This window comes from Cinclus cinclus, chromosome 26 (assembly GCF_963662255.1).
Source record: "Cinclus cinclus chromosome 26, bCinCin1.1, whole genome shotgun sequence".
Taxonomy (NCBI): domain Eukaryota; kingdom Metazoa; phylum Chordata; class Aves; order Passeriformes; family Cinclidae; genus Cinclus; species Cinclus cinclus.
In genome coordinates, this window is record NC_085071.1 from 4,432,504 (window position 1) to 4,456,293 (window position 23,790).

The 23,790-nt window shown below is 53.6% G+C and overlaps 1 protein-coding gene across 1 annotated transcript; it reads left to right on the forward strand.

Moving 5' to 3' along the window:
* Positions 1-15,703: 15,703 nt before the first annotated feature.
* Positions 15,704-16,659, forward strand: C26H1orf216 (chromosome 26 C1orf216 homolog). The gene is made up of 2 exons (XM_062508925.1): positions 15,704-15,729; positions 15,825-16,659. Exons 1-2 carry the CDS (start codon positions 15,704-15,706, stop codon positions 16,657-16,659), a joined length of 861 nt encoding a protein of 286 aa, XP_062364909.1.
* The last annotated feature ends 7,131 nt before the right edge of the window (positions 16,660-23,790 follow it).

Below are 23,790 nucleotides of genomic sequence, written 5' to 3' on the forward strand. Positions count from 1 at the left end.
GTATACGTGTCTTGGGGCTTTTTTCCCCCCAATGTTTTTTATTTCTGGCTATGTATTTTTTATATTGCTGCCTTTTTTTTATGTTTTGTTTTGTTTTTGTTGCCACAGCTCAACCCTTCACTAGGAACAGCTGCAATAATATTGGAATACAAGAAAAACAGCCCCTTGTGTTTATTGGAGTGTGGATTTTCAACTCTTCAAGCCTTCTACTTAGATTTGCATGAAATTCTTGGCCTGAAGACTATGATTTTTTTCCTGCTTCAGTAGTTTTGGACTTCTTATTTCCTATCCAAAACTTTCTTTGTCCTTGTCTTAAGAAATGTCTGTTTGAGTTCACTGCAGCAAATCTAAAGATTAATGTACCTGGATTTGGGATGGGAGGTTTAGGAAAGAGGAGTGACCTTTCCTCCTTTGTTATCAGATTTCTCTTGAAGGACACGTAACTGAAAGCTTTCTAAACACCCCTTAATTCTTTATCAGCGTTTCACTGATACAAAAGTTGTGCTAATCCAGCACAGATTTGTTGGGTGAAACACTGAAGCTCCAAATTTGGCATTTTTTCTGAATTTTGCTCCCGCTCTGCCACTAGAGCGCAGCAAGAGAGTGTGCTTGCTCTGACACAGGAGCAAGGCAAAATCATTAAAGCTTAAAGTGTGTCTTGACTCCAGGGGAAATTCTTGCAGTTTTCCATGCTCTTGCATTGCAAGGGATTAAATTTATAGAGGCCTATAATTGCTACATTTTTTGCATTAGAAAGTGTAGCTTGAAGAGCACCTTTATAGGGTTGGCTGAGTCCTGGTGGTTTCCTGGCTTCTCCTCAGCACATGCTACTAGCCATAATTATGGCTTTTATTTTGCTTTCCATGTAGAATTTTCCCTTTAAAATACATTTTCCTTGTTCCAGAGCCAAGGGTAGGAAAGTACCATTGACTCTGAAAAGCTTATAAATTGAAATACAGGGAAGGGAAAAGTTTGTGGCTGCATTTCCCCTACTACAACTTTGCAGTAGTTCAGGGTTTCTGAGTTGCTGCTGGAAGCTCTGCACTGCACCCTAAAAATTCCTTGCCTGGGAAAATATTCCATGCCAGGGAGTGGGAGCTGGAATATCAATGGGAGAGTTGAGTCATGTGCTGAGGTGCTGCTACTGTCATTGTGCCAGAGTTGAGGTCTTGGGCCTGACCCTCACCTGTGCTCCCACCCCTTCCCTGCCCTGCTGCCATCCATTCCCTGGCTCCAGCTTTCCCAGAGCTGCCCCCCTGCTCCTGTCTGGCACATGAACTCAGCTTTGCCTTCTCATTTTCAGGTGTTGATTCAGTTGCCCCCCTCCTGGCAGACATGAGGCTGCTGTGCTAATGGGGAGAAAAATCCTCACTGATGTTGCTGGAAGTGCCAAGAGTGGGCTGGGAAGGAGGGAATGGCTCAGGGTGGGGATGAGGGTCCTTCCTGCATCCAGGCACTGCTGCATCTCAGCCTGAGCAGAAGCTGCTCAAAGGCTGGACTCAGTGATCCTGGAGGTCTTTTCCAATCTCAGTGATTCTGTGGAATTGTCTGCAGGGCTGTTCTGGGCTGAAAGAAGAGGTGATTCCACTTCCCTCCTTTTTTTCTCCCCTTTTCTCTGCCTTGGGTTAACTCGGAGAAGTTGCAGCTGAGAGTTGTGATAGGTGATATTTGGGTTTAACTTTGGTGCAGAAGTGGCTGCAGCCTGAGATTTTCATCTGAGTTGGGTAGCTCTAATAACAACACCTCTCTGTGCCTCAGTTTCCCTTTCCCACACAGGGGATAGGAGGAATAAAGCCCAGGGGCTCTGAGTTCCTGATCCTTGACTGCGCCACGGGAGCCTTGATAAGAGCAGTGCTGCTAATATACAACGTTATCTGCTGAGTTTGCAGAGAGAATGAGCTTTTGGGAACCCAAATGATAATGGAGAAAATTTTAAAAAGGACTTAAAAGCAGAGGGAGGAGCGGCCCTAGGTGCATGGTAAAGGTTGACATTGCAGACACGTTTATAATCCCAGCTCCCGCCGCCACGCGGCTCCTCGGGGCTCAAGGCACTCACTGAATTATGTTTTCTTTCCCTTTTTTGCCAAGAGACTGAAAAGGGGAGAGAAAAAAAACTATTTGTTTGTCTTGTCTAATTTAATTTATGTTATTTATCAAATAGACAGGTTATTTGGGAAACCAGATGGACCCAGGCTAAAATCATCTGTATTTCCAACATGTGAAAAATTACGTTGGAGTGGACACATGAAAGGCAGCATGGAGCAGGTTTGGTGAGCACCCACCATGTGAGCTCTGCACCTCATCTGTCCTGGACCTCTAATCAGTTGTCCCAGACCCATTATGAGGGTTAAAGGACAAAAAGACCCCCAGGCAACCACGGGGGTGTCTTCCAGAGCAGCCATGTCACAATTATTTACCTTCCCTGGCTTTCACTCTGCTCATTGACTGGTGCATCCCTTCCCCAGAGATGGATGGGGTGGGTTTTTCGGCCCAAATAAATGTTTTAGTTTGATTTGGGAGCAAAGAATGTGCCAGTTTTTGGTGTGTGTTTTTTTCTCCATTGGGTTTTCTTGTTGGAAAAGGAAGATCTGAAGATGGAGAGCAGCAAGGAAGGCTGAAAGGCGATAGATAATGCAAGAAATAAACAAATTAAAAAGAAATATAATAAAAGGAAGAACCCTCTGTTACTAATGAATTGGACACCCTGATTGCTGCGGTATTCCCGAGAGCTGAGCCTGGAGCAGACCCCATCACTGACCTTCCCAGTGCCTGAGGGCAGGACCCTGGCATCCTCATGGCACAGGAAACATCTCTGTGAGACCAGCAGGATTTAGTGGGTGACCTGTAAAGCAAAAGTTCCATTCTCTATTAACTATTAGTCATTAACATTAATTCCAGCGCTGCGCGTGCTCCGTGCAGACAGATGTTCAGTCCTTGGGGGTTGTTATTTTCTCTTGTATCATCCAGAAGCTAAATTTAGGGCTGACTCCAGCTCTGCTTCTCCAGGCAGCAGAGATCTAAACTAGCTGTAATTAAAGAAAACGACATAAAAGATTGCAGGGTGTGGGGGGGAGGGGGATCAGCAAATCTTACAGCTTTGCAAGAGATTAATTTTATTTTTAGCTAATATTTTTCTCTGTTCCTCAGGGCTCTTCATGCAACACACTCTGTGCTGCTTCCCTTGCAGTGGACCATTGATTTTCAATATTTGATGGTGTTTGTGCACATGGCCACAGGGGATCAGTATCTGAGGGGTACGTTTATTTCTGTCCTCACACTCTAAAAGCCACCTGTGGTATTCCAGCCCTCACCTTTGCCATGGGGATGCTGTACAGAGCCCAGAGGTCCCACTCCATCCTGGCAGGGCTGGCTGTGCCTGCTGTGCCAGGCCAGGTTCAGCCCCGAGGTCCCAGCTGGAGGGGGACACAGGCCAGCCCTGCAGCATCTTCTTGCACTGCCCAATTTCCAGCTGCTGCTTCACAGACACTCATTTCTGTGCAGGAACAATGATTAACCACCCAGGCTCTAATGCCACCTTTCTGGCAGCTCAGGATCCAGATGTGGCACTTTCACATTCCCACTTTACATGAAGCCTGAAAGAAGCCCTCAGCCTTTCCCAAATAACCACCAGCTTATAGAAAAAATGGCTTTTCCTTCCTTCGTCCTGCTCTTCAGTGAGCCTGCATGGGGCAGGGTGACTTAATTGTGCCTGGGAATGTGAAGTTCAGGAGCTGCCACTTGGGCTGGCCTTTTCTGGGAAATGTCCAGCTCCAGGCTGGCACTGTGCTGGAAGGGGACATTGCTGTGGTTCAGTGTGACACTCTGAACCCCCTGGCTGGCAGTGTTGGGGTGCTTTAAGGAGCCTCTCTCAACCACATCCCAGTCAAGACCCACAGAGAGGTTTTGTATTCCAAGACATCTCCCATCCCAACTAAGTTCTGTGACAGAGCCATGGTGACCACAGCCAGCACTCCCTGCAGGATGCACAATGCCATCTCTGCCAGTGCCAGTGCAAACACCCCAACCAAAGGCAACACCAACCCATCCGGCCACTGCTGTAAGAAGTTAATTAAATCATCAGGCAATTAAACCCTCCATGTGGTCCCCATTTTATGTGACGTGAGGGCAATGCTCACAGTGTTCTCCAACTGAGGCACCCGGGATGAGCTCACAGGCAGCCCTGGGCTGGTTTTGGTGTCCTTTGTTCCACCTACAGATTTGCTGAGGGTGTGTGATCTTTGGAGCTGGGATGACACGAGCCCCAAAGTATGAAAACATGTCCCGAGGTGTGACTGCAATCAGCCTCCAGCCTGACCCACAAAGTTTCTCCATCTGTTCCCTATGCTGTAAGGGGAAAAGAAAAGGAAGGGAAGATTAGATGGCATCAGTGTGGTTGGCAAAGACCCCTAAACATCAGCAGGGGCAAAGGCAGGGCTGGAGGAGCTGGTTTCGGTACCCCTCAGCCAGCATCCAGCTCAAGTCTTGAGGGCTGGGATTTGTCCCAGTGGCTGGGCCTTGCCCACGGCTCCTGCTAAAAGGCTGTGAGCAGCACTGCTGGAGTCTCCAGCTTGAATGGAAACTGGAGATGCCAAACCAAATCCCATCGTGGTGCTGGTGATGACCCCAGTCTGGTGAGGCTGGTGCTGGTGGGCTGGCAGGTGAGCCAGGCATTGGATCCACTCCCTAAAGCCACAGCTCCATCCCAAGAACTGTGCCACAGTAGTCACAGGGTGTTTTTAATTCAAAGTGCAGGACCTTACAGCAAAATCCTCACACAAATTTTGCCAGGGACACTATTGAGGGCATGGGGCTGATGGTGTCCCACTGCCCTGGTGGACCAGCGTGACCCCCAGCGATGGGGGACAACCAGAAGGGGACAGTGGTGTCCAGCCTGCCCTGGTCCCCCATGGTCCCCCCAGCTCTGGGGTCGGGGCTGGCTGAGCCGGTGTTGCCGGGAGCTGTGCACACATCCTGCAAAGGGAAGAGCCTCGCTCCCAACATCTGCTTGGCGTTTGTTTGTCTTTCATTCCCATTCCTGCCCTGCCTCCCCCTCTGCTTTCATCCTTCCATCTGCACAGGCCTAAAAATAGGGCCGTGGCCAGACTCGGCCTGTGCCTCATCAGCCTGTCGGGATTTTGGTGTGATCCCATTTCTGGCCCGACAAGGTGGGGACACTCACCAGTGTCCATCAGATGCCACTTTCCTGCCACAGATGCCAAGTGGCTCTTCAGGGGTGCCTGCACCCCGGACTTTTGCCCTGGGTGCTGTTCTCTAGTCCCAGCCCAAAATGCTCAATCCTGGGCATAGGGGATCTCAGGCAGAGCCTCATGTCAGCCCCTGCATGGCCCCACTGCTGCACTTGGGGTGGGGGTGGCACCAACTTCAAAGGTGCCCTTGTGGCAGAGGAAGAGCAGAGAGGTGTCCCCAACCCCACAACTCATATACTCTCCAAAAGTGCCTGGGGTGAAGAAGTGGAGCCACAGGGATATACCCCATCACCTGGCTGGGGCTTCAGTGGGACCTCGTTCTGCCACCTGGGCTGATCTGGGGTCCCTGTGGGCTACCCCCGGGGTCCTTGGGGGCTGCTCCAGGAGTTTCCACACCTCCTGCTCCCCAGACAGGCTCATCCCTGCAGCCACTCTGGAGTGTGGAGCAGGATGAGCATCAATTGGGCACGTCCTTGTGTGTCCCCCTACCCGTTCCCCGAGTTGCTATGAATAAATCATTGTTTTATTAAAGAGAAGCAGCTGCTTTTTTTTTTTTTTTTTTTTTTTTTTTGACACCCCATCCGTACCCATGGAGCCCTTTGGCACATGCTCGAACGCTGAAGCCCCATTGAGGGCCCCCAGAGCATAGCAATTGATACACAGAGATCCCCAAATCCTATTCAAACCCCTCTTTTCTGCACGAGCAGCCTCTAAACACCTCATTCACTGCTCTTTTTGTCGCCGGGGTTAAGTGGTTAAGTGTGTGTGGATCCCATAAAAGGCTTTTACTCCATGAAAAGCTATATTTACATTGTAATCACCAAAGAACTGTTTAGGCAGTCAATAGTGGGGCGGGGGCTCGGCGGCGTGTCCCTCACCTCTCCCGCTGAGCCCCCCGGAGCAGGATTTTTGTGGGATTACGTCCCCCGTGCCAGCTGCCAGGGGCCGCGGGAGCCGCCGCTCTTTGTCTCAGCCCCGGCTCCTTAAACAGCATCCTGCATCCCGGTGGCCCCGGTCCCTCCGGCAGGGACAGAACCCCGGAGTCCTGCTCAGCACCGCAGGTTCATCCCAACCCTGGCATGAACCTGGTGGGATGGTGGCTCCTGGGTGATCTGTGTCCTGGGTGGGATGGTGCCAGAGTACTTGTGGCCATAGAAGCGCCTTGTTGGGCTCATCCCATCATCACTGGAAAAATTAGGTTGGATATCGGGAGAAGGTTCTTCACCTTCACCCAGAGGGTGGTGGGGCACTGAACAGGCTCCCCAAGGGAATGGTCACAGGTCCAAGGCTGCCAGAGCTCCAAGAGTGTTTGGACAATGCTCTCAGACACAGGATGGGATTGTTGGGGTGTCCTGTGCAGGACCAGGAGTTGGATTCAATCAATCTTATGGATCCTTTCCAATTCAGGTTATTCCAGGATTCTGTTCTGTTATTAACCAACTTTCTGGCTCCGAGAGCCACCATGTACGCTGTGAGTGAAAAGTGTGCTAAAATTTCATCACTTTAACCAGACTGAGGACAACCAAGAACAGCAAAAGCAAAATTAATTCACCAAGAGCAAGGCAAGGGCTTCCCTTTCCACCAGCAGCAATTTCCATGTAATCAAATAGATGATGTTCCAACTGATATCCCTGTCGGGGAACATGCCAGTCTCCCTACATGGGAGCAAATGCTCATAACAGCAGCACTCAAAGAGTAAATATGGGAGAATCCCCCCATATTCTTCTGGAAACCCCTGTGAGGCATGCCCAGGAGGGATCAGCACTGGGACAGCCAATGGGAATAGGAGGCTGCATCCCAGAGGCACTTGGATAGGGATGGAAGCAGAGATGAGGTAAGGAATGAGGATGGAGATGGAGACTGGAGATGGAGATGGAGATGGAGATGATGGAGATGAGGATGGGATGAGAATGAGGATGGGGGTGCTTCTGCCAGACACATTCCAGCAGAGATCCCCACTGATGAGCAATTCCAAACCACACTGGGTCCCCATCCCATGGGGAGTAAGGTGGGCATAGCCCATGGGACATGGCCATCAGCCCCCCGGGTGCTGGAGTGGTGGTGGAAGGGCTCCACTTGGTGGGGGCTCCCTTCCCCTGCTGTGTTTGCCCTGTTTGTTCCTGAAAAAGAGAAATCAGGATGTTTTCATAGTTCTCAGTTACACACCTCAGCTTTTCCTGGTGCCTTGTGTGAAGTTTTGTGATATAAAAAGTTTAGAATTCTTTTACTGCACCCTCCTGCCCAATGGAATTGGAATTGCGAGGCTGAAGTCACTGGTTAAGTGAAGAAGGTGGCTTTGCCAGTGCACCAAACCCCCATGGATGGAGTTCCTGGCTCTAGCACAGCCCGAAGGATGGCATTCCCTGGATAGGAGCTGGGAGAAAGGTGCCTGGTCCCCTGTGCCCCTGGTCCCCTGTGCCCCTGTGCCCCTGTGCCATGCCCTGCACTGGCAGCGCTGCATTTCCAGCACCGGCTCTGGTCCCAGCCCTGCCTTGCTGAACCATTTGCATCATCCCAGGGGTTTTTTTTTCCCTCTGGTTTGGCTCCTGCCTGGATTTTTCAAAGGCTCCGGAGCAGCGAGCGCCCTTCCTCCCCTGGCCGGCGCACATTGTTCGAATTAGTGCCTAAATGAAAGGATATTGTTGGTTCCTGTTGGGAGATAATAACCTCGGTAGCGGAGGGAATTTCACCCATGCAGAGAGAATTTGCCGGGCTGCTCCCGCCAGCAGAGCCCCTCGCCGGGGTCCGTCTCGCTGGGATGGTGGCTGATGGGAACAGATCCGCCAGGAAGCGGGGGTTTATCTTGGCATGCCGCTCTAATTGCTGAAAACTCTGCTTTCTGACCTCAAAAATGTGCCACTGCTCCCCATCTGGCACAGGGGCACCTGTGGCACAGCACAGCCGGGATCAGTGCCCATAGCAGCGATTGCCGTCTATGATCTCCATGGAAAAGCGCTCCTGTTCCCAAATTTCTAGAGGATTTTGGTTTTCCCTCTTCCTTCCCATCCATCTGCCTTCTCCCATGGCTTAAGGAGATAGGAACCCCTTACATGGAAGAAAGAGAAAGGAAAATGTACCCAGACAATGGAAATCCCAGCATTTCCATTTTTTAGTAAAGCACAGAGGATTTCAAACATATGGCAAACATCCCCATCAGCCCAAAAGGCACCTTCTGCTCCCTTTTTCTGTTGTGGAGATGCCAAGTGGCTCCCGCTGCCTCAGTGGCCATCACCACCATCCCCAGGATGCTGTGGCAGGTGCTGCTGGTGTGGAGCTCACAGGAACACAGGGACAAGCACAGTAACACCTGGATGATGCCAGGGCAGGAGGGAATGGGCTGTGGGACCCCACCATGGGGACCCTGCTCCTGGTAGCCTTTGTTGGCCAGGTGGGCACCAGTGCTGCCCATCCCACCTGGCTTCAACCTGGACAGTAATTTCATTTTACATCAAATTTTAAATTTTTTAAAAGCCAGTTGTGCTGTGATTGAATTTTTAACAGATGTTTTGACTTGTTATAGGTGGAAGAAAAATAACTCAAAGTGTTTCTTGATTAGAGCTTGTTCAAAATTCTCTAGTAGAGCTGTTTCCACATCAGAAAACCCTGAGTATGTGCAATCAAACATTTAATTTCCATGGACACAATATCAGAGGATTCCTTCAGGTTAGAATCTGTTACAGTTATTAATCAAAGCAGCGCAGCTGAAATGAAACCTTTTATTGAATGTTGTGACAAAGGGATAAATTAAAGCATTTCTGGAATGTATCAGATTTGGGTCCAAGGCTGAAATTTCAAAATCCTGACGTTTTTTCTGTGTTGTGAGGTCCAAATGTGAAGCCTTTCTGTGACAGAGCAAGTATGCAGCCCTTGGGGGGTGCTGGGAGCTGCCATCACCGTTCCATTGGCAAGGAGGGAGAGGATGGTCCCGTTTGGGGTCGGGGCTGCAGCTGATGTCACACATCCCCTTCCCATTTAATGACACCAGCCCTTCCAGGGACAGTCTAGTGAGGATCCCGTGGGAATATTTCCCTGCATGCCACAGGCTTGGAATAGCCAAGAGACATTGATCAAATAAAAAATATATACTTCAATGTACACTGAGATTTTCACTGTTCAATGTACACTGAGGTTTTCATCCCCGAATACTTACAGAGAAATGGATCCATCCACTGGAGAGTTCTCTGCCTGCAGCCAGACGGGGTTAGGACAGTGCTGGAGCAGGTTTGAGGACCCCAAGGCAGGGACCTGGGAGGTGACACTGAGGGGCAAAGCCACCCAGAGGCACCGGCTGTGGTGAGTGCAGGTCCCTCCCCCTTCCTTTCCATTTCCCAAACAATTTCCTAATCAGACCTTGCTGTCTGGAGTTTATTAGTGATTCACAGGCCAAGAGGAAATGGTGATTTTTGTGTCCTGCTCTGATGGAAGGGGTGGAGTAGGCAGCAATATTCCCCTTTTGTGGCTCAGCAGCGGATAAACCGCAGAGGAAACGTCAACAGGAGCCAGCCCTGCTCCCCTGGCCAAGAGAAATCCACTTTTTGGGGGGGGGTATTAGGAAAGCAAAGAGTAAGGAGGCTTCCTCCTCAGAATGAGTGCTTTGGCAAGGGAGTCTCTGCTCCCTCTGGGTGACAGAGCTGCGTGTCCCAATGTCCCCATCACTGGTGGCTCAGCCCTCTGGAGGGAGGGTCACATCTCTGCTGGGGTCTCCAGCCCTGCAGCCCTTTCCTCCACCTCCTCCTCCTCCCGGTGCTACCCGAAGGCTGATTCTTGGGGCTGGGAGTTGCTGCAGTGAGCAAGTTCTGACCTTCGGTCTGGTACAATCCCAAATCCGTAGGATTCCCAGATCCTCTGAAATCCAATCTGGCTGCAGATTCCTGGAATTTTTCACCAAATACAGTGCGTCTGCCACTGCTTTTGATTCTGATTGAAAATTAATTGGAGTTACAGGTAGACATCAGGCAGCAGGACCAGGCAGGGGCTGGGGCTGTGGACCAGGGTATGAAGTCACCTGGATTCAGCCCTCTCTGTCCCTTCCCCAGCCTTCAAGTGCTGTTTTTCACAGAAAATCCAGTGGGAAATGCAGACCATGGGATGCTGCCTGTGAGACCAGGAGAGGGCTAGGGCTGGGAATGAGGATGGAGCAAGGCCAGGGATAGGGCTGGGCTGGTTGTGATGCTTCCTTCCTCCAGACCTGAGGCTTTTCCAGCCCCTCTCCAGAGAGGGACGCCAGCACTTGTACAGCCAGGGGTTGCTTTTCTTTTCCTCGGCCTAAAAAATTGACCAGGATCTATGAAAATAAGAGCATTGTTTTTAAATTTTGTGAGGCCAAGAGGACAAACCTGTTAATAGCATCCTCCTCCTCTTCCTCTCTCCATCTCCAGGACATGCCACTGCTCCCAACATGAGGTTTTCCAGCCCCAACTCTTCAGTCACAGGGCAGCATGGTGGTCCCAGTGGCTCCTCTTCCCACCAACAACACTGGACCTCAATCTTCAGAGCCTTCAGTCCTTGTGAAGCTCCTGACAGCCAGAGACATCCATGACCACATTGCCCAGAGACATCACCCATGGCTTTGACCCAATGCTCAGCCCCAAAATCAGCTGGCTGTGGGGAGAGCTGCTTCCCCAGGACCCCCTCACTCCCCTCCCCTTGTGTTTACCCAAATGTGTTTACAATTACAGGGAATGCCAGGGAACGCAGCGCGCCGTGGCCAGCGAGTCAGCGTCGGGGCAGTGCGGGCTGGAGGTCAGCACACTGTTTACTTTAATTTCTCTGAGAGCTTTTTGGGAGATTTCCCTCCTCCATTATTAAACTCAGATGAGCCGCTGGGGAGGTTAGGTCGCATGTGGTTCAGGGCACTTTTTTCTTTTGTAATTTTTTTTTTTTTTGTATTTGCAATGTTTCGCCCTTAACTCTTTCGGGATGAGCTGCCCATCTCAGCATTGGGATACCAAGATGAGCCCATGAGTGGGATGGTGGCTCCTGGGTGAACTGTGACCTGGGTTGGTGCTGGAGTGCTCAAGGCTTAAAGATGTCAACATAAGCCCATCTGAGCATCACTGGGAGGTTTAGGTTGGATATCAGAAAAACAGTTCTATTCCCAGAAGGTGGTGGAGCACTGAACAGGCTTCCCAGGGAATGGCCACAGCCCCAAGTCTGCCAGAGCTCCAGTAGCATTTGGAAAACACTCTCAGGGACATGGTGGGATCCTCAGAGCATTTCTGTGCAGAACCTGAGGAGCAGCAGCACCAGCACTCACCTGCTCCTGCACCCCCAGCTCCCAGCAAGGCTGTGCATCCCCAGCCTATCTTGCAGCAGGCAGCTTTGAACTCTGGTGCCTCCTTCCCAGCAGAGGGGCTGGGACAAGCCGTCCATGACACGGGGCTGATGTCATGTGGGCACAGGGCCAAGTGCCAGGGCTCCTTCTGGGACCAATTTGGTTCAAAGCCCATGGCACGCTGCAGCGCTTCGCGGGACACGCGGCAGATGAGAAGCAGACTTTGGGATGAGTGCAGGGAGTGGGGAGCTGGGCCCTGGGATTGAAGGATGATTTCCATCAGGCTCCCGTCTCTGGCACGTCCCTGTGACAGTGCCAGGTCTCTGCTGGTGCAAGGTCACAGATGGTCCCTCAGCCAGGACAGGCCCTGAGGCCAGGGAAAGGCACGGCATCGGGGCCCCAGGGAATGGCTCTGGTGGAGTAAGTGCCAGCACCTTCTGGAGAAGCTCCAGTGGGTCACCCCAGCACCCTTTTTCCTTCCAAACTCAGAATCCCCAGATCCAAAACCTCAGTGCATCAAGTCCTGTGCTCAGCCTTCTTAAATAATTTTTAATTTCCTGAAGGGAGAGCTTTTAATTTATTTCTGGAACAAAGTGGGTGAAGGGGAGGGGTAAGATGACTCTGAAGTTCATCACTGAGGCCCCTCCACTTCCAAACCTCCCCTTTCCAAATGTCCCCAAAAGCACCAGCCCAGCCCTCCATGAGTCCTCATGTCCCCTCTACCCTGTGCCCCAATGTGGGGTTCTGTGTTCTGGGGTCCCCCACAGTCCTTGTAGAGAGGGATAACTGGCGCCGAGGAGACACTGGCTTCCAGAGGCATGGAACTATTTTCACAGGAAGCAGCAAATCCTTCTGGTCTCCACCAGACACAGGCATTCTCAGGAGCTGGGCTGAACCTGAGCTGCACCAGTGCAAAATCCCAGTGAGACAGACCCCTAAAAACACTGCTCTGGATCCCACCGTGAACCCAGAACTTCCCCAGCTCTCACCATGGTTGGCACTTGGGGTAGGAACCCCAAAACCCCAAAACCAGTGGAGCCAGGGCCAGGGCAGCAGGTTTGCAGCAGGCTCTGGAACACTGGCACCCGTTGGCCTGTGGGGATTCAAGCAAAGCTGAGAGAGGAGCGAATCCTGCTCTGCCCCAGAGCCAAACTCCAGTGGCATTCATTGCAGTGGTTTTCTGCACTGTTGAAATCTAAACTGAGATGGAAAAGTCCTGTTTGGAATGTGCCTCCTGGTAAACTGAGGGAGAAGGTCCCTGAATGGATCAAAATTCCCCTCTGTGCTCTCAGTGATGAAAATTTCACTCAGTTTGAGTGAAGCCCAGAGTAGCACAAAGCAAAGGCTCAGCTGATGGCAAAGCTGAGCTGAGCCTATTGTGTGCCCAAACTCCTGTTGCTGTCCTGCCCATTTTCAGATGCCTGAGTCAGCTCCTGCCTTTCCTGTGTGTCAGGAAAGGTTTGTTCCTTTAATCCCAGGCTTCCCCTGGAGGTGCAGCCCAAGTGTCCCAGTTACAGCTCTTGGTCCTGCCCCTCTGACTGCTCCTCCGTGGAGCTGTTGAAGCCTTTGGAGCAGCCAGGAGCAGGAGAAGCTGTAAAAGGGTCTGTCAGGCAGATGAGAAATTAAAACAACTTATTTATCGTTCCCATATTCCACTGCTCCGAACCCTCACCATGTCACGGGGGAACATCTGCTCTCGGCATTTCTCCCTTATGTCCCACCTCCAGCAATCCAGAGCTTTCAAAAGGATCCTTGTCCACCCTGAAAGCACCTCTATGCCTCCTTCCTCTCCCTCGGGCAGGCGAGAGGTGCCGAACCCAGGCTGGGCTTGGGCTCCGGAGCGCTTGGGATTTCGGTGCTCTGCTCGTGCCATATCTATCCCAGAGCTCGCACAGGATGACAGGGAAGGCCACATCGGGTTATCCGGCAGAAAATGGGAACATCCCCGCTCGGGGCAGCTCTGTGGGTGATTGGGGAGTATGTGGCTGCCAGCCCCACAAAGCCTCTTTATCTCCCGAGACATTCCCGGTGCTTCATGTGACCCTCGCGCCGGGCGGGGGCTCGTGGGAACCGTTTGATGTTCTTGAGCCTTTTCCTTTCCCAGTGCGGACACCCTGGCTTTGGGCGAGGGGAATAAAGAACCCACTGAGCACTCAGCTCCGTCCCCATCCCCATGGGGACCTGCTGAGGCTCACGGGACCCACGAGCCGGTGGGAAGGAGCCAGAGTTTCCCAATCCAGCCACCCCACCCGTGTCGGGGAGCTCTCACCAGCACCTACCCAGCACCAGACTGTGCGTGCCGGGGTGCTCCAGCTCCTTCTCCCTGACACGAGGTGGGAGTTTCTTGAGGGATGCTGTAGATGAACATGGACCCGTAGGGATACACACGGTCACGGCTGCCTATCACCCCCCTAGCATTCTCGTTCTCCGCGAGCATCCCCGCTTCCCCCGAGCATTCCTGTCCTCCCCAGCATCCCTGTCCCCCCCAGCATCCCTGTCCCCCCCCAGCATCCCTACAGCCCCAACATCCCTGTCCCCCCCCAACATCCCTGTACCCCCCAGCACCCCTGTCCCCCCTCCCAGCATCCCTGTCCTACCTAACATCCCTGTCCCACCCAGCATCCCTGACCCCAGTATCCCTGTCTCCCCCCAGCACCCCTGTCCCCCCCAGCACCCCTGTCCCCCCCCAGCACCCCTGTCCCCCCCAGCATCCCTGTCCCCCTCCAGCACCCCTGTCCCCCTCCAGCATCCCTGTCCCCCTCCAGCACCCCTGTCCCCCTCCAGCACCCCTGTCCCCCCCAGCACCCCTGTCCCCCCCCAGCACCCCTGTCCCCCCCAGCATCCCTGTCCCCCTCCAGCACCCCTGTCCCCCTCCAGCATCCCTGTCCCCCTCCAGCACCCCTGTCCCCCTCCAGCACCCCTGTCCCCCCCAGCATCCCTGTCCCCCTCCAGCAGCCCCGCCGGCGCCGTCGGAAGTGCGGCCGTGTCACCTCCCCACGCGGGGCCGCTTCCGCTCCCGCTCCCACCCGCGGCGGCGGCGGCGGCGCACGGAGCCCGGGCCGGGAGCGGGGCTGGAGCGGGGCTGGAGCGGGGCGGTGAGTGCTCGGGGCCGGGCGGGCGGTGGGAGCGGAGCGGAGCCTCCCCCGGGGGATCGCGGCTCCCGGGGGTCGCGGTCCGCCCCTGGCCGGACTCATGGTTGGGGGGGGGGGGGGGGGGCTCTACGGAGGCTCTGCGGGGTCAGCGGGATCCCCCCGGCGGGGCTGGGGCCCGGGAGGCTCAGCCAGGGCTCTGCGGAGGTTTCTGCAGGGCAGGGATGCTCCCCGGCACGGCTCCCCCCTGCCCGCGCATCCCCCCGGCAGAGCAGCCTGGCCCCGGGGGAAAGCGCTTCTACGGGGTGCGGCTCTTTTGTGGGGTGCAGTGGTTTTTTGGGGTTTCCACCTAGCCCTGGACTGAGCAGATGTCAGTGTGGGGGTCTGCGGGGCGGGGGTCCCGGGATTGTAGGCCCCTGGCAGCGCCCTGAGCTGGGCACGGGCTCCTGCATCCCTCCTGCTGCCCCACTGCTGGCTGCAGTCAGACCGGGACACCCGATGGGTTCCTCCCTGCGATTCCTGTGAGTGTCCTTGTAGGAGAGAGCTTGGAAAGTGCCTCTCGCTTGCCTGGAGCAAGGAGCGCTGGGATAACCTTTCCTTTTCTGGGCCAGTCTGTTCCCAGTCCTGCAGAGAAGGAAGGCCAGCAGGGTCACCAGTTTGGGTGCAGGTGGAGGCCAGACCCCATCCCGATGCAGGGCTGATGACAGAGGTTGTGCAGAGGAGCCCAGGCAGTCTCAGCTGCTAAATGACATTTATTGCTGTTGGGAAAGCATCACCTTCCAAGCACACCTTTACCAGCGTGGAATTAGTTGCATCAGTCATAGCCCAAATACTACCAGCAGCGTGTGCAGCTGCATGCCTCTGCCCCGTGATGCCCTTTGGCATCACCCAAGGGATGCTGCAGGAACATGGGCTTGGACTGGAGCTCTCAGGGAGGACGGATGGGATGGGAAGTGGCTCCTTGAGCTTCTGCATCAGATGGGAAGATTCCCTTGGCTGGGTGGCATTCCCACCCCCTATGGCAAGGGGTGGGAATGAAAGGAGCTTTAAGGTCTCTTCCAATCCATTCCATGTTTCCATGATGTTGCATGGGGACATGCTGAGAGCAGCAAACACCCAGAAACGCTTACCCCATGATAGGTGCAGTACCTTTAAAGAGGTAAATTAGATTAAGAGCGTGTTTTTCCCCACTGTAGCTGGCTGTGCCAGCCCAGGTGCCCACAGGCGTGTCACAGCTCCGTGTCTGTCTTGCAGGCAGGACACCGGCGAGATGTTTGCTGTCTTCCCGGCAAACGCCCCGTTCCGGCAGGGCCGGGGGGGGCCAGCGTTGGGCACGGCCATCCCAGGGGCGGGACATGGGCCGGACTCCAACTCCAACTTCGTGGGAGAGGTGTGTGACAGCAATGAGAACTGGAGCCAGCCAGCACCGGGGTCCCCTCCGGAGGAGGGCTCCAGCCGGAGCGAAAACAGCACAAATCCGTCTGATAATCTGCTGTTATTAATGCAGAGACAGATGGTCCAGGGCCGGCTTAGGGACACCGCCCCGGGCCTGGGTGACACGCACCCCGAGCAGGGGGTGCGCAGCCCCCCCGAGGGAGCGGAGGTCAGCGGGGCAGGGGGACAAAACAATGCCGAGGAGGCGGCCGGGGGATGTGTCAAACCCCCGGGCTCCCCTGCAGAGGACAACGGCTACGCCAGCAGCTCCCTCAGCATCGACAGCCCCGACAGCACCTGCAGCACCGCCTGGGACCCTCCTGCCTCTGCCCCCCGGGCCAGGAGCCCCCCTGAGGCAGGACCGGCTGAGCCTGAGCTGGGGACCCTCTTCCCGGTGCTGGCAGAGGCTGTGCAGCACCTCCAGGACAAGGAGCGCTTCAAGGAGCAGGAGAAGGAGAAGCACCACATCCAGCTGGTGATGTACCGGCGCCTGGCCCTGCTGCGCTGGATCCACGGCCTGCAGCAGAAAGTTGTGGACCAGCAGAACCGGTTGCAGGAGAGTTTCGACACCATCCTGGATAATCGCAAGGAGCTCATCCGCTGCATGCAGCAGGGCCCAGCCTGCCTCGCTGCTGCAGCCACCCCTGGTCCCTGAGGTGCCACCATTGCAGCCCAGCCCAGCCCTCACCCTCTGGATGGTGTGGCATTGGCTGGTGGCATCTCCATCCTGTGCCAAGTGCTCACCAGGCCCCCGGGGTGCCCACCCTGCCCTTCCCATCTCTCTCCAGTTTAGCCAAGAGTCCCCAAAGTGTTGATCTCCATTATCCCTCTGCACTGGAATTTGATTTGTCCTGCACCCAGGTCTGGGGTGGCACTGGGCTGGCTCGACCTCAGGACCTTGGGGTTTGCTGAGCCCAAGGTGACCAGGCTCATCTTTAAACCTAATCTAGTCTATTGTTGAGCCTGGCTTAGCCACACCAGTGCCAGAATTGCTGTTCTGGAGCTTCAGGGCAGTGAGGGCCCCAGGGCATTGGAGCTTCCAAACCTCCCTGGGCAAAGCACTTCCAGCATGTGCTTCATCCCCACATCCCACCTGCACCCGTGTGTCCCTGCAGCCACGGCCCAGCCCCTGGTAAATATTGCTTGTGGCTGAGAGTGAGGTGTCCTGGGCTGTGAGAGAGAAAAAAAGTCATTCTGGAAAGTGACCTCAGAATGCTGAAAAGTAAATTTAAGTCAAAATGATCCAATACCAATATATGTTTTCAATGTCAGTATTAGAGAAAAGTTAATCTAGGTCTATATGTGTGTTCATGTCTGTCTGCTGTGGGCAATGCTCTCATTCAGTGCTTGATCCCAAAGCTTCTCATGAACTTGTGGTGTTGGTGTTTATATTAATTTATCTTTTGAAAGAAAAGAGAATATTTTTTTTGAATCTGCATTTTATCCAGCAAGAGCTGTACACAGAACCCAAAAAACAACTGTCTTAACTAGAGATGGAAAAGGAGCTGCTGTGTATTTGCTGTGCTTTGCTGTGTATCCATAAGGCACATATTCCATTTAATTGCTGATGTGGAGGAGCAGCAGTGAGGGCTCAGCCACAGGGGTCTGCACTCCCCATCCTGCCCTGGTTACCAAGCAAAGCCAGGCACTGATTCCATTTCTCATCTGCAAAGGAAGGTGATGAGGGATTCCAGAGCTGCCATGTTCCTCCCAGCCAAACTGCCATCAGAGGAGCCACTTCACCAGGGCCCCAGGGAACAGCAGAATCTGACAGCCTGCTGAGATCCTGGCACCCACCACCCACCAGATGCTCCTGGACTGTGGATAAACAACTGTGGCCAAGCCCACCAGTGATCCACGGGCCAGGGGCAGCACCAGCCTCCTCCCACCCCACACGGGGCACACCTGGGCTCTGCTCCCCCTGGGGTTGCTGCCAGTGGGTGAAGTGAGGAGATCCACAAAAATCCTCTTCCAAAAAGGACGTTTTGGTGGCAAAGGGTGCACTCAGCTTAAACCAACCTGTGCCAGTGCTGGAGGATTCTGTCAGCTTTCCACAAGGCTCATGCTGTCCTCACTTCCCTTCTGCTCCCCAGTGTCCAGTGCCTGCTGACTCTGTCGTATCGTGATCGTGGGCATGTTGCACACCTTAATAAAAGCATTGGAGCTGAAGGAACTGAGCCCCAGCTGGATTTGTTCCTTTCTTTCCCTTCCCAAGCATGCTGGGCTAGGAGCAGCCACCCTGTGCTGGCTGCAGGGGCCGGAGCGTGCACAGAGGGGACTGTGGGTGAACGGCAGGGCAAGGACACAGGTCTTGGCATCTTCCTCCCATCCCTGCATCCCTGGGCATGCTGGCTGAGCAACGCTGTGCCAGTGCTGGAAGTTCATCCAGGCTCAATTTTGAAAGGTTTTTTAAACACCTTGTGTGTGTGTTGGGTGTGTGTTGCTCCTCCCCTCTGTCTCATGGGACAGCAGGGAGCCGGTGCTGGGTGCAGTCTGAGTGCAGGATTTACCTTCTGCCCCGGGAGAACCTGTCTGGAACCGGGGGGACCGGATTCCCAGATTCCTGGTACCCTGCCCTGTGGCCCTGCTCACGGGGAGGGCTGGGGGCAGCTCTGGGTGATGGGGGTGGCAGATAACAACACCTGAGTGTTGACCCAAAGGTGACTTTCCCTCAGGCTTCACAGAGATTAACTAGAGATGAAAAACCGAGCTGTAGCAGCCCTTTGAACCCTCACTCACCTTTCCCCCCAACCCCTTCCTGCTTCTCCTTTCCAGCCTCTGAGTCTGTGGGAATCCAGGGATGCAATTCAGGGATCCGTATACAGACACAGCAAGGCATGAAGGGCAGAGAGGCCACATTTTTCCATCCTCATCCATGCCCTGCAGCCATGCTGCTGGGAGGTTTGTCCAAGCCCTCGGGGGTTCCACAGGATGTGGGGTGCTCCTCTCTAAGCCCGCTTCTCACCTCATCCACTTTCCATGGAGTCCAGCTCCAGCAGGTTTGGGGGAACATGAGCCCTCCCAGCCCTGCAGCAAGACTGAGAGATTCTCTGTTTATCTTGGTCAAATGCTTTACACAAATAATTATTTCTAAGGTAAATATTGTGAAAATCCAGATTATTTGCTCAAGAAATGAAAGAATAACTGCGAGAGCACATCAAAGAGGTGGATCTGCTCTGGCAACAAGAGGCTTCCTCCCTGGTTATTGGGAGCCCGATGCTCCTGCCCCAGGACCTGACTGGAGATGGCCAGAACTGATTTGCAAAATCAACTTCAGACAGAGCTTTTCTACCCCCAGCTCCCATGCCCCAAATGAAATTTGGGAATTAATTTAAAACCTGACCAATTGCAGGGGGGGAAACAATAAAGACACAAAACGCTGCAGAGTTGAGCCCAGGCCAGCTTGGCTCAACACTCTGACCCTGCATCCCATGCTCAGCACCCTCTGGGTGCAATTCAGGTGGGATGGGTGCCACAGGCAGGCACCAGCACGGGGCTGGGATGGGGATCTCACCCAGGACTCCATGCCAGGGATTTCTCCAACCTCAGGGATTGCCAAACCTCCATAAAGGGGCTGAATTCTCACCTCTACGGAGGAATTAACTTTGCTCTCAAGGCAGATACTCCAGCCACAAACACCCCCAGGTCAGTGGGAATGCCACCAGCAGGATCTGGATCCAGCCATTGGTTGGAACAGAAACCTGGAGCCACGTTGGGGATCCCTCCAAGCATGGGGAGATCTGAGCTGTGGACCCCATGGCATCTGAGCCCAAATTCCCATGCCTGACCCATGGCCCCTCTGGTTTTAAGGCTTCCTCTGAAAGTTTATTATTACTATTATATCAAATCCCTGTGACGCTGGGCCGGTTTTACTGCACACAGAGAGGTTTGGCAAACATTGCCTTGCTTTGAAAGTTAAAATAATGGCATTAAACCAAAATCAAGTATTTATGAAGCTTTGGAGGGAAATATTTTACCTTGTAATTGGAATCCACTCTAACCCTTTGCAGTATTTTGTGGGCTTAAAAAAAAGCCTTTAAAAATAAAATTGAATGATGTGGTAACTGATGAAATGAAAGTACAAAAGAAAATTAATCATCTCAGGCCATTATCCAGAGATCCAGAATGGGACACACTTAAAGCATCCCAGGATCCCTTGTTTATTGTGTCTCGAAGACTTCCAGAACCCACATGTTTGGTTTGCAGTGGGAAAAGGGCTTTCCTTGCTCTCAGCTGGGAAGATGAGCACAGCCAGAGCTGCTCCCCTCGCCCCAAATGTGACATCCAGGCAGCATCCAGTGTGGTGAGGGACCCCAAGCCCATGTCCCACCATCACCATCCTTCCCAGGCTGCTCCCTAGGGCATGGTTGAGTGAGGTTGCCAGGAGAGATGAGCTCAGCCCTTATAGGATCCATATGTGCCACTGTGCTGGGAGCACCTGCCACGGCCTGGGAGGTCCAGGAGGGTGGTGGGGAGCAGGGGGGCTCTGCCCTACTATTCCAGTCTCTCCACAGAGAGATCCTCTGTGTCCATCCAGGCTCCTTTTTCCTTCAGCCCTGGTTAAGTGGCACTGACCAGTGGGAGCTGAAGGGTTGGAGGCAAATCCTGGGAGTTCAAGTGTGGCCCAGAGCCTTGGTGCATGCCTCGTGTTCCAGCAGCATCCACTGGAACAGAACAGGATTTTTCAGGCTATTCTCACTCCCTGGTGTTTTATATTTCATTTTAAGTGCCTGACACTGGCAGAATAAATAGAGAAGAAATACAGCCACCTCCTGCTTGAAACAGAGCAGAGCAGCACCAGTGCCAAGAGCTCAGGGTGGACAAGGTGGGAGGCTAAATTTGGAATACCAGGATCTTCCTCCCACCTTGCACTGGCTGAGGTGTCAGGACACATTGCAAACCCTGACGCCCTTCCAGGATATTTCTAAAACCTTGGCATGCATTAAAATCTGGTTATCAACCCACCCTGATCACTGCTGCCAGAAACATGAACCTGGAGCACCAGTGCCCATGTACAGCCAGAACTGGACCACGCTGGGATGTGTGTGACCAGCATAGCCCAGCTCAGTGTGAGCATCCTCCTCCCCCAGGCTTGGATGGTTCATTTTCCAGGACCCGTTTCCTGCTCGTCCTTTCCAGCGGCGTTGGGAAGGGCGGGACCCCGAGTGCCGGGCTCTGCCGCGGTATCTGATGGAAACGCAGTTTGAGCCTCCCTTCTTTAATGATTCCCTTTGAAATGTTGTTGCTTCCGCACATCGCCCTTCGGGGTAGAATATTAAGCAAGAGCAACTCGGCTGGAAATTCAGATTGTTTTTGTGTCTGTTTTCATTTACATTTTAATGACAAGAGGAATCGTAGCAATCGGGCTGTTTGCAGCCGGGCCAGGGAAAGGGGGAAAAATCATCTGTCACCACCTCACCTTTGCCCTCTGTAAACAGCACCAGGAGCTAGGAATCACCAGCTTTTGGCATGAAAGGTCTCTTTTTCCCTTTCTCCTGCCCAGGTAGGTGGGTTTTAAGTCAGAAATGGATTCTTGGACCCCTTGCAGGGGCTTTGCTCAGGTGCAGCATCAAGACATGGGTGTACTGGGTGTTCTGGTGCTGGGGAAGGGGATGTGGTGTGAAGGAGCAACCACGTGGATGCTGTTCATTTGGGATGGTTGGGTGCTGAGGCCAAGGGTGCTGGTGCTGCTCCAGGAGCTCACTGCATCTGCAGGAAGAGGGGAAAAGGACTCCCAGACATCACTGTCTGATTGGACAGAGGTGGGGAAGAAATTCCCCTGTGAGAGCACAGCCCCATCCCAGCATCTCAGTGCCCAGGAACCAACTCAGTGCCTCACCAGCAGCCTGTGGCTCTTCAGATGAAGTATGGGGATCCAGGCCTCCCTGAGAAAACAGCTGGGAGTAAAGATCACTGGAAGAGAGGCAATAAACTCTCCGTTATTCTTCTGCCAGGGAGGCCAATCGAGCTGCAAAGAGTGCCCCAAGGCCAGCCGTACATCATTATTTCCTCGCTGGCTCCCGTGTGATATAGTGGCTGTCTCGCTGGAGGGAATACCTTCCCAGTTTTCAGCATCAGCACTGGAGTATCTGGAGCCCTGGAAGCATTGGGTTGAGTCCCAAAAAACCCCAGTGCTGCATTTTATTCCTTCAAGATGGTAATAATCCAAATGCTGTACACACGGCCTGTCCATGAGAGTTTGATTGAGAGCTAAAAACAAATGTTCTTCCTGCACAGCCAACAAAACCCTGTGCAGCCCCAGAGGCTCCCTGGTGGGGGGGGGGGGGGGGGGGGGGCTGCTGGCTCCTCTTGGCCAGGATGGGGGGGATACCATTCCTCACAGGCTGCTGCATCCATAGGGCTGGGGGCTGCCAAGGACAGGCTCCAGCTCCGTGACACAGGTGGGACTGCAGTGCCACCACTGCCAACCTCTGAAGACAGGAACCCCTGGGGTGCAGACTGGCCCCAGGTTTCAGCCTCTGGGATGGCCAGACTGGTCTCCAAGTTCTCTGTGGACCACTGGAAGTGGATGAAAGTTCATGTCAGTATAGGCAGAGTGAGGTTTCCCGCTTGTCTGTGCTTACATTTAAACTGAAGTGCCTGGCTTGGCTGCGTTCACAGACTCTATGTTTTCTGTCTTGGAATCTCCATTTTCCTCTGTCCTGGCTTAATATCTCTGCTCTGGACAGGGAGGGAAAAGGTGGCTTCTAGCTCGTAGCCACAGATGGAGTCTGCATTTCACACCAACAACAAAGTGAAAAAACAAAGAAATGCATTTGGGGTTTTTAAATCAATTGAGGCCTTGGGTCATTTGGTTTTCTGTTCCAAAAGTCTCCTTCCCCAAGTCTCCAGCCCTGCCCTGCAAGTGGCACCATCTGTATTTTCACATTTGAGTGCTGTCAGAGGGAGGAGTGGCACCGTGGCACCAGCTGTGCCAGGACCTGAGTGCAGGATCCCATCACCACGCTGGCCCTTCCATCTCCTGAGTTGTGGCACACTTGGTTTCTCAAGCCATCCAAAAACTTCCCAGGGTGAGGAGATCCAAGCTGACTTTCTGTCTCCTTTGTTTGCTCCAGGAGGGCAAGAAGGAGGATGCAGAGCCAGCACTGGGGCACACACACCCCAGCAAGCCCACCGAAACCCGGGAGAAATGGAAACTTCTTAAAAATTCATGAATACCGAGGAATACAAAGCCGAATTAGGAGAGCTGGTAGTGCTGGGCTGAGTCTGTTTGGTGTTGATACTGTGCAGAATTAAGTCAGACTGGTCTTTCTTGTGGCCAGAGGGTAGGAAAAGGGCTCCCAGTGGAGAGGACCCAGCCCAGCTCTGGCGATGCTGAGCAGGGATTGATAACCCGGCGCGGGGGGCCGGGCTCCGATGGATGCTGCTCCAGGCCCAAAAGCTGCATTTATCCCAGCGATAGCAGCCGAGCCAGAGCTGCAGGCCTTGGGGGCAAAAAAGGCTTAAAAACCCATCCTTCATTCATCAGGCAGCTGAGACAGAGAGGGGGAGGAGGGGGAGACAAAAATGATGGAGAACGAATTAAGAATTGGAGGAAACATGGAGGGGGAGCTGCTGTGCCCCGGACAAGGGGCTCAGCCCTGCCTGGACCCTTGCCCACAAAGCAAGGAATGGGCAGGAACCTGGGTGTGTGGGATGCCCAGGAGAGCATCAGGGCATGAATCCCACCTGAGGTGTCCCTTCCTAAACCCCAAATAATACCCCTCTCCAGTCCTGGAGCCACCCACTGCAGATACTGGTGTATGGGAGGCAGCAATGGGTACTG

What these genes read in the sequence shown, in the direction of transcription:
- C26H1orf216 (XM_062508925.1), top strand. Translation starts at nt 15,704, where the DNA reads ATGATAGGTGCAGTACCTTTAAAGAG. An exon ending in GGTGCAGTACCTTTAAAGAG is followed by an intron (nt 15,730 to 15,824) that starts GTAAATTAGATT and finishes TCTGTCTTGCAG; the next exon opens with GCAGGACACCGGCGAGATGT.